The 11,469-nt window shown below is 29.7% G+C and overlaps 1 protein-coding gene across 3 annotated transcripts in view; it reads left to right on the top strand.

Annotated features, from left to right (window-relative positions):
- The first annotated feature begins 735 nt into the window (after positions 1-735).
- LOC121117229 (uncharacterized) overlaps positions 736-11,469 on the top strand; it is a 91,873-nt gene continuing 81,139 nt past the window's right edge. For 2 of the 3 annotated variants that reach the window (XM_071888452.1, XM_071888448.1), the window contains exon 1: positions 736-988. In XM_071888452.1, the coding sequence (XP_071744553.1) occupies positions 980-988 (9 nt within the window). In that variant the 5' untranslated portion in view covers positions 736-979. The other variant, XM_071888449.1, reaches the window with a different exon arrangement.

Here is an 11,469-nt window from a genome sequence, read left to right as displayed (position 1 = left end):
AAGTGTATGTATTCTGCCCAAATAATGGAAAAGAAATTTGCTATAACAACGCACACACAATATACATATATACTAGTGTTGTGTCCACGTCTGAGACCGTTTTTATTTTTAATGGATCGAACTAATTTGGTCCTTCAAAGAAGTTCAGTCTGGATAGGTCTTATTTACAATTCCGTAAAGACAAATTCTATAAATGAATTGTTGATGACGTCAGCTGTGTTTCAAAATTGTGAAAATCGACCTATTAATAACGTCATTTAAAGTTAAATGTACTGCATAAATTATATTTTTACAACAACTCATAAAACAGGTTAGGAGAAAAATTCTGTCCATACATTGAGACCGAAAAAAATCGGTCTATATATTGAGACTGAAAAAATGGGTCCACGATTTGAAAACGATTAAATTAAAAATATGTGTTGCACCGAGTCTCAGCACTAATATATATATATATGTGTGAATCGAAAGAAAGCCACTTTTTCTCCTCTTCCAAGGAGAGCCTTTCAATAATAACATAAGGAGTAGTTGGTAGTAGTATGCAGTACCATTTCTCATTTCTCTGGCTGATTTCTTCTTCATGCGTGTGTATAATATGAAGGAGTAACTCCGGCCCTTTCATTTTGGAAAAAAACGGTTCTTCTTCTTCTCTTTCTCTCTCTCTCTCGTGTAGGGGGGGAGGATCTTCCTTTCTCCTTTCTTCTCTCCCTCCTTTTTACTTTTTTACGGAGCACCACCGCACCCCTGGCGAACGGATTGAATAATAAAAATAGTAAGTAATAGAAGGAGAGGAGCTAATCGATTGATTCAGCATGAATTGAATAATATTAAGTTTTTAACACAATCTGTGGGATTTATATTATAATTAATTGGCGTAGTGATTGGAATTATTGTTGCTGTTTTGTTTGTGTGTAAAGTTCTAAATTAAATTTGTTATTTTCTTGTTACTCCTTCAAAAGAAAAATAAGAAGAAAGATTCAAAATGCAAAAGGTAAGGACGTTTCAGAAGGAATGAGTCATAGTAGGGGGATTTTCTTGATCCTCCCCCCCCCCTCCTATATTTAAAGTATATTCTTCAGTTTATTGTCAATCTTTCTGTACAATACTACACTTTTATACAGTGTAACTATCAAGTAACGTGATAAGTTCAATCTTTCATCATCATCATAATGGACCCTAAAAGGCAGACCCCTCATTTAGTGCTATTCTGTCCAATACACATGTATTAGAGTAAAGTATCTATTATTTTCTTTAAATTTGAATATAATATGTAATTGTTATGCTTTTCTTGAATGACAACGGAAAAATGAGGTCATTACCCAAAAATTTATTTTAAATTTTTTTCTCCCTCAACTCATAAAATTGATTGCATATTCATTGTTTCATTCATAGTAATAAGATATTGCGTTTAGTTGAAGCTTGTCCAAGAATTGATTTATATTTATGTAGTAGGTATGTCTATAAGTTAAACTACAATCTGTAGATTAAAATATTAAACTACATTCATGATTGCTTCTCATACTTTGAATACAATTAATCAATTGATAAGTACATTATATGTCCAAATTTAAAGCTATAGATTTATGCTTACAAATACGCGGTTAATATCTACTTCATTGTGTACAATCTATACTATATATCTTTTTAGAGTCTATCAAGTATTAATCCATTTTGTGGAGTTAATATAATCCCTTTTGTATGCCAAATTTACCTGTGTTATCTGGATATTTCTAAGTTGTTCAGGGCGAGGAAAAATAAAACATTTTACTCACTAAAAATATATATTATCCAGAATAATGAAGTAAAGTTTATTTGTTCAAGATGCCATATTTTGGTGTATGTGTACACTTAAAATCTTGGAACTACGGTACTTGTGATCTAAAAACTAACAATGTATCAAGGAGTGTGTGTAGCTTAAGCTCAAAACGTCTTATTGAAAAAGAAAAAGTAAATTATCCATATAAATAAAGCCAAGTTTGTCTGTTTGTCGACACCTAATAACTCCTAGCAATGCTAGGTACTCCCACTACTAGTATAATAGAAATAAGTTTTTCCAAATAGGGCACTATTGTGTTGAAAAAATCAGCTACAAAATAATGTTGCATACCCCTTTGAATAAGTCCTGAACACAAAATTACTCAATTTGTGAAATTTGACCGGAAATTGGATCTTTTTATCCTAAAACAGCCCTTAATTAAAGTTCATCCTCCTGAAAAATTGACTATGTCTTTAGAATTTAATGAGTTCCTAAATGATTTTAAGACTTTTTGTGAATTTGTATATCTATATAATTTAACTTTTTTCGTAATATTATGCCCCTATGCCTTGTCTCGTGTTTCTTTTCAATTCTATTGTTATCCTTACAATGTCGTATAATTAGAGTGTGTTGTATTAGATGCTCTATAAAGAGGAAAGGGATTTACTTCACTCTTTGTTGTATCTGTATTTACATATACAAATATGTATTATCTAGATTGTATGTAGAATGATGACTTATTTCCCTTTAAATCCAAATAAGTTTTTAAAATATTTAACATTTTTGTTAAATACTCAAATTATATAGGTTCATGTTATGTATGTTAAAGTTGTATCGGTCCTTAATACGGGACATGAAATTGTTCTCGTACCCCTCTAATACTTTTTTGTCCCTTTTATCTGGAAGACCATGACTAAAAGCATGTTATGAAGATGCTAAGAGGAACAATGTCAACTATTTTTTGCTGATGTCAACATTTCGTAAAATTTCCTTTATTCAAAATTGTGTCTTTCTTTAAAAAAAATGTTTTTTATCCAAATGATCAAAAAAGTTATCGTCTTGTCGAAAGAGTTTAAAAATTAAGAGAAAAATGTACCACATTTTTTTTTTTTTAAATTAGACTAAAATTTTATTTGTCAAATTTGACATTTATAAAACAAAAACCATTTTGCCATACTTGTTAAAGATTTGTCGAAAGGCCTTAAGATCGTTCTTTGTCATGGGCCTGGTTATCGGTCTTTCATTAGCGTCCAAATTTTAGAACGCTCTCTAGAAGGGATCATTTTCACTCATACTATAATAATAAAGTTCTTTACTTTACCAATATAATTAGTTTGATAAGACTTCAAGTTTTATTCATGTACAAAAAGAGATTGTCATTTTTCTTAATTTTTGCGTATTTGATTAAGTGATGCTGACTTCATTTATTTCACAAAGATTATTCTATGGGACAACTTTTATGTCTGATTTGGACATGTCCTTGAAATATAAGATGTCACCCGACAGGACGTGAAAATTTTGAGACTGATACATTCCATGTGTATGTTGATATATATTGTCAAAATAGCATATTATACTATAAAACAGTGATTCCCAAACCTTCGAATTACTGTGGAGGACCTTGGCGTAATACTTTTTTTTATGAAAGCTTCTAACTTTGATCGAGTATATAAATATTTGTGTTTATTTTATGACGTTTATTCCAAAAAATATAACATTTCTTAATGACCTGTTTTAAAAAAACTGCCTTCAAGAAATCAAATAAACTCCTTGTTTTTGAATAATAATTGATTTATTTGAAGATTTAATTGGATATTTATGATAGTTACTATCTCCTTATTAAAAAGAACCATTATTTGCAAGTTGAGACAATTCATGAATGCACATAAGTGCATATTGCTGGAAACTTAAAACCAATGCATTAACTGATTGAATTTCTCCTCTTCTATGAATTGGGGTTTGTACCTATGTTATACTAATCCTTTTCAAGTCCTTTTAAAAAATATGATGATGATTAATTTGTGCACTGTGGTGGATTATTTGACGAGTGTGTAAATATAATCCTTTTCTGCATCAATGAGAAGGAGAAGATTGGGTCTCTGTGTCCCACAATAATGATTCATTTTAATGTACATAGGTACATACTATTAGTGTTGATACTCGGTCCGAGACTTATTTTTTTCGGTTCGGTATTAAGTGATTCTTTAGACCAATTTTTATCATGACATTACCTTTATTGTACAACCTTTTCACCATAAAAAGAAATAGAAATTAAGGCCTACATCAGTTGATACTTAATTAGTCAATTTTCCCAACATTCAAGTATTATTCAATAACTGTTGTTGGGAATTGCTCATAGTTTAATATGAGTTAATTTGAAATCAACCAATCAATGTTCAGAAAACAGATTTGGAGAACATTAGCAGAAAAATTTCCAGTTGATAATGTTATGCAGTATCATTTTTTTATTTTAGTGAATGACGCCGTGATACCACGTGATATTGTTTTCAAATCGTGGACACATTTATATTGTCAAAATCTTTGGGCCAAATTTTTCCCATGGCAGTTATGAACGAATTGTACACATATGAAGTACTTTGAACTCAAAATGACGTCAACAATTCATAAATAAAATGGGTCTAGACTGTATTTTCTAAAAACCCATCCACACCGATTTTTTCGTGGAACAGATCCTGACCCAACTTCTAAAAGTTGTTATTTTATCACATAGTTGTAACCCCCCTGCCCCATATGTTGAGTTATATAGATCGTTTTAAGTCTCAACTAGGTCTTTATTTATTCACACATGCACAAACACACTAAAAAAATTAAAATATGTACACATTTGTAAAATGAATAAAATAAAATTTGTGTTTAGAATAAAACATATAAAAGTATTATAGTTTAAAATTAATTTTCTCTTAAGACTCCTAAAATCTTACAGATATAACAATTATACAAAAGAAGAAAAAAACAAAGCAAAACATTCCAACTTGTCAGCCTGTGATGTTCTTACATTGTATGTTGTACATATTGATGATGGTTCTTAAAGGTTCTTCATATCTTATTGAAAATATGGGTAATATTTTACAAGATCCGAAGCGTAATTCCAGGAAGTACCATGGAATCTTTAAAGAAAAAGTTGTATATCTAGCAGCAAAAAGAAATTAAAATAGCTCTCAGATCCATCCCCTCAATTGCTTTATCCTCCGTAATACGTTAAGCTATGAAAGCTTTACAGTTTTCAAAAGCAGCACTGATGAATTTTTCTTCTTCCTGCCGACGCGACTGGTGAGTAGGAATACCAAATAGAAAAAGAGCCTGTGCAAAATTTGGTTCAAAATCTCTTATGTAGCTATGATTAAGTAAAATCAAATCCCGACAATGCAGGGCAGTCAAAAAATGTGTGTATTACACTATTATATATTCGACCACAGTCTTTGCGCGGTAGTAAGAATTTTATTATGCCATTCGATATCTGACCCTGGGATGTAAACTTTTTCCCATCATTAATACCTCTCAAAGAGCCCACAATTATTTTATCCCACGAACGAGGAAGGTTCAAAGCTTTACTTTATCTCCTGGAGTTTTGCTTCGCATTCAGCGATTCAGTCATTCTAAAGTCAAATTTTAGACGCCACGGCACCAGAGGAAGGTGTAAGTTTGACAATCTACGTAGAGGAAAGATGAATCTTCTAGCATTGAAGAAAGAGTTACTAATTAGATCATGGAGTGTTAGAAAGTTATCCCGAATTGCAATATTTTCAAACTCTACTGGATCACCCAAATTCTTAAAAAAAGGTTTGTTGTTAGAGTCTTGGCGAATATTGTCTACAGTACTATTAGAGTCAAACAAAGGTATTTTTAGTCCATATTATTCTATGATCAGCTGGTCATTCACTAGAAAAATCATCATTGCATCATTTGATAGATCCGAACCGAATAATAAAAATTTATTAACAGGAGACCCAGTAATACCATTCCCCCATTCTAAATGTGATTCAGCCACCATGTTTGGAAAAATCTTGATGTAAATTTTTGGCAGAATATTAGAGAAAAGAACCAGTCCTTCTCCTAATTGTCGGTTCCCCATCTAACATAATATTGGAAGTCCCATTATAAAGAAGGGTTCGATTGGATCAAAAAATATTTTCGGGAGGTATTTCTTCACTAAAGAAAGGATAAAATTATGACACACTGCGTCAAACGCATTGCTAAAATTAATTGTAATTAATTCTCCAAATTTTGTCCTTTTTTACATTGACTCAATAGCCGACTGAATATTTCTTGAGATATCAGAAATGTGTCTATTTTTAAGGAATCCTTTATGCTCTGATCCCAACTTTTTATTTAAAATCGGCGCAACTTGTTTGGCTACCACTCCTGCTAAAATTTTATAAGATTTATTTAGAATCGTTAACGGTCTCCAATGACTAATCTTAGTTCCATCTCCTTTTTTTGGAATGAGAGAGATATTTTTTTTCATTACCCCCTCCCATGAACCACGTGTTTTTTTTATTTTTTTTTGTTAAAGATACTAATTTTTCCATATTTTATTAATTTACCATTTTTGTATGTTTCTTTAATTGGTCAGATGGAGTTACACTGATTAAATATATGTAAACATTATAGTATTACAATTACTCCATCTAGCCTAAGAATTTTATTTTAAGTACATATACAAAATGTATATTTCCTTCTACAGGAACGACCATGAATCTACCTATTCATAAATTATATTTTTAAATTTAAGGCTAACCCTTTTTATCGTCTTTTTAAAGATTTATTCCATTTTTTACTTGATGCTGTGTTTTTTTAGAAAACATTCAATTAAAACGTTTGTCCCATACAGCCCTATGACGTCATTTATGCCATTTTGGTACGTTATTCAAGTCTATGTGGTGTCCAGTTAATCCCACTAAGTGGCAATGTGGTTTGAAAATACCCCCAAAGGACCAAAATAGTTCGTCTCAACAAAAATAACAACAGTTTCAGACCAGTCTAGCGTTTCCAGACCGAAGCCCAACCGTAATACATACATCCTTCGCTGTTTGATCATGTGTAAATAGACATTTAATATATATTTTTTTATGTACTTTTATATGATAACGAGTCCATTCCTTTACATACATGTGTATGTGTTTTCAAAATACCATCTAATAATGGTCATTAGGATGATGGATCACTTATATGTATTCCATATTTTTCTACGGTGATAAACATACGCTATCCTTTTTTTATACATAGAGAATAAAATGTGTCGATTCATCTTATAAATTCCATAAAAGTATATACAAATAATCTTTGCAATTGAGCCCATTAAAACAAAATTATTTCATGGTTTCTGTATCTCCATTATGTAATCGCTTAATAAGATGATGGTGTGACTACAAGAGAATCAATCAAAATAAATGCCATTTAAAATAAAAGTATATGTGAGTATGTTGGTTACTATCTATATTATTTCAAAGGTCTTGAATGAGTTTTAATGACGGAGTTCCTCATTTGGTCTGTGATGTTCCTACTTTTATACATATGTATGTACGAGTATCCTCATTCTTCTTCTTAATGTTAACATTTCGTAATAAAACATTATAATAATAATAGTTGATGAAAATTTTGAGTGACCATTATTTGGTGGTTGACCCTGGTGATTTTTATTTCATTTTTTACTTCATCTTCCAAGAATGGTTAACGGGCCGTTTATTTCTCTCTCTTTTAACTATGCATTTATGAACACTATTTAATTATAGTGAATTAAAGGTTCTTAATGAAACTGAGTACCTTGAACGAATGTACTTCTTTTAAAGGCATTATCAGGTCATCCAAATTGTAAAACAGAAACAAAGTACAATCGAAATAGATAAATGTTTGGGTTGGGTTTCGGTCTGAAAATTCTAGACCGATCTAAAACAGTTATTATTTTTAGTGAACCCAACTAATTCGGTATTTTAGTTGGACCTGGACTGGTCTTGAAAAAATATTTGGTCTAGATAGGTATTATAGATAAAAACTCCGTCTAGACGAATTACGATTTGAATGGATTAAATTTCGGTCTGCGGTCTGGACCAAAATATCAGTTCAAATTGTTCTAGAAAAATCAGTTAATCGAATCGAGAAAACTTATGTCTTGGACCGAGTCTCAACACTAATGTGTATATTTATTGTACTTACGTATATCCATTAGTGGGTGTGGTATAGTCACTCATAGGTCAATGTATTTTAACCTTTGTTTTGTATATAAGTCATAATTTATAAACAACTATTATCTATGCAAGAAAGTGAAAAACTTTGTCAATAACTTCTCATTTGTATCATTATTATTTTTATTTTTTTAAGTTTTTCATTGGAGAGAGAAATTTTTTCAACTTTTTTTGGGATTTTGAAATTCTGATTTTAAGGAGTACACGTAATTTCTTTTTGTAATAGTGCAGTCAGTTTTTCATCTTTTTGCTGTGACTAAAGTCATTTTGAATTAATTGATTATATTGCTATTAGCACACACTATAAAAATACAATCCTAACTCATTGTATATAAATTTGAGATATTGTAGGGCTGAGTACAAAGGGGCCATTTGCATCAAGTACTTTAATAAACTCGTGGTATATTTTACTCTTTATTAATTTTTATATTTATAGCTCCGATAAGCATGTATATTATTCGGATTTGATTTTTGAAACTGTTGCAACCATAGAAAAAGTAGTATGTATATAACACCAAGAAGTTATTTTGGATGACAGTTTATCATTGTGAGTCAGAAGTCTTTTTGAATATAAAGCTGGCGAAACAGAATTCAGCTGCTATAAAAAGAGATTAGATAGAAAACTTCTTGGTTTAAAGAACAGGGTTGCTCTATTCAGGGTTAATCCTACTCTTTGGTTTTGTACATCAGCTAAGATAATTGAATTGATTAAATGAGTGGTCAAAACAATAACTCAAAATGAATTTAAAAAATTAAGTTCCTGATTGGGAACTTTAATTATTTTAATTTTTTTCCACTTGTTAATACTATGACTTTCCTCTCTTTTTCAACTCTTTTCTTTCTCCGTATCTTCTCTTCTCTCTTTTTTAAGAGGTGAAATTTAAATTTAACTAACTTTGCAACTCATTGCACCTATATATTTGTATCCCTACGGTTGCAACCGTATCTGGCTAAAGGAACAGTTGTATCCTATCACGGGTTGTGTGGAAAAAAACTAGTAAAGGCTATAATTTATGAATATATTTAAACAATAGCAGACATATGTTATTAAGTTGTGTTAAATTTTGTCGTGTCTTAATCAAACCAACTCCTGGTAATTTATCAAAAAAAAAAAAAAAAAGTGTAGAAATGTTAGGTATATAAGGAAGTTTGATTAATGGTGCTAAGAAATTGTTGTTCTCTTCATCATTGATAACCAAATGGTACATGTTTACCATACAACATTACGAGAAGCAAAAAAATCTACATGTATTCAAACACTAATTAATATGTACCTACTTATATATAAATATGTAAAATATGTCTTAATTATTCTAGTCGTAGTTATATATAGATATACCTACAATCTACATACATAATATATAGCTTTTATTGTTATTGTTTTTGTTCAATCCAAGTAGAGTTATCTTCATTACATAGGTTCACCACCTACATACATCCACAAATGTTATGCTAATATGGATAACATACTTTTACACCTAAGTATAATAATTACTCTGATGTTCCAAAAGATAAATTTGACAATTTGAATTACTCTGAGTTTCTGAAGACTCAGAGTTATAATAACTATAATTTTGAGTTATATACGTTGCAATTTTTGTTAGTCAAAAAAATCATTTTGTAAAATAAATTATTAAAAACTTGTCATTTTAAAATTGTTTTCGTGTTTTTAGTTCCGCAGATTCACTTCAAAATTAGTTTTACTTATTTATAAACATGCTCATAAGCGTAGTTCAACAGTTTATATCATCAACACATTGGCATTTTACTATACATGATTCAACAATTTATATAATCAGTCTTTTAATATACATAGTTAGATTAAAACCAATACATTTGTAGTGGCTTATTAACAGGAATAAATACTAATCAACAAAATAAAATCCTATTAATTATTTGTGGTTTTTTTCATTTTTAATTTCAATCAATCAATTTATGTAGATTATGGATGAACCAGTATTGTCATGATACGTATATTATGGCGTTTAAACTATCAATAGAAAACAAAAATGCAATAATATCCACTTGGTTAATAAATTGTCAAAATTGTCTCATTTCTTAAAATTAGAATCCTAGTCCATTTTATGAAAATAAATTGCTTTTTGAGTTTTTGTTTAAAAATTGAGATTTTGTTTTTTATTCAAAATAAGCAGTTTTTCCTTTTGTTTACCTATACAAAATAAATGAATGATTTTCTCCATTTAACCCTTATTAAATAAGATTTTTAATTTTTCATAAAAATACTTGATTTCAGCACTTTTTGATGATGCAATACGTTGGCAACATTTAAAGGTCACAAATAAGAAATTCACATTTTCTTACATGTTTAATAATCCATTGAGTTTATGTTTGTGAGGGCATGTATGAATTTTTTTATGCAAAAAATTGTAATGGCTCAAATCGAGGATTTGAAAAGTAAGTCATGTATTGAATATGATGGATACATATTGTATTATAGGGCTAAGGAAAAATTAGCATGCATTTACAGATTTATGTAGCTACTAAATATTTGTGCTTTTCAAAAAATAAATTCAATTTTCTTTTCTTTTTTTTTTTGACAGATAAAAAGATGTACAATATTCTAGTATTTTAAAAATAGAAAAAAAAGAAAACTAGCTTTTTTTCGTCAAAGTTACTACTTTTGAAGAATAAGCAATCTTAAATTTTTTTCTCACAATTTTACCCTTAATTCATCTTTTTTAAATGATAGAAAATTGTGGAGTACACCAAGAGACGTCTAACCTTTACATCAGTTGAAAAAAGCAACAACCAATAATTCAAAATGGCCGATATTATTAACATACTTAGTGAGCATGTGTATCAACATAAAAAAAAACAAATTGGAGCACTGAATTCAGATTTACAAAATTGCGGATTCTTTTTTATCAGAGTAGTACATACTGCGAAATATTTTATAGATATATTTGAGTCAATTTCAGGATTTGTACTCAAACTTGTGGTATGAGTTGAGATACGCGAGAATTGTAGTTATAGTCCAAACACTTTTTTAGATTTAAGAGACTTATATGGATCCCGAAATGACCTTTCAAATACATAAAATCTATTAATTTCACTTTCTATTATTGGGATAGCCAATTTTAGCTATTTTAAGTGGAATTTGCAATGCGTCCAAAGCTTTAAAAAGAATAATTTGTTAATCTAAATGGACGATAATTTGTCGAAAAATACAAATGTAATCCATACTCAATTTTGAGATACATCATTTCAGCTTTCGTCTGTGTTTATGGGCCATAAATGTAAATTGTACAAGAATGTATAATATTGGATTGATTCAACACAATGATAAAACGCTTTCTTTTATTACTTGAAGGAATAAAGGAGAAAATTATGAATGTTTTAAATGTTAAAAGGATGAAAAAAGGATGTGTTTGCCAATTGTAACATAAATGTACATTGTACAATTATTATGTACTTATATTTCCCAAGTGTTATTAATATTACCTATGTAGATGTAACTCTGAGTGAGTGAGTGAGGTAATATTCCCTTCTCCT

This window comes from Lepeophtheirus salmonis, chromosome 5 (assembly GCF_016086655.4).
Source record: "Lepeophtheirus salmonis chromosome 5, UVic_Lsal_1.4, whole genome shotgun sequence".
Classification (NCBI taxonomy): domain Eukaryota; kingdom Metazoa; phylum Arthropoda; class Copepoda; order Siphonostomatoida; family Caligidae; genus Lepeophtheirus; species Lepeophtheirus salmonis.
This window is presented reverse-complemented; position numbering and strand designations above follow the sequence as displayed.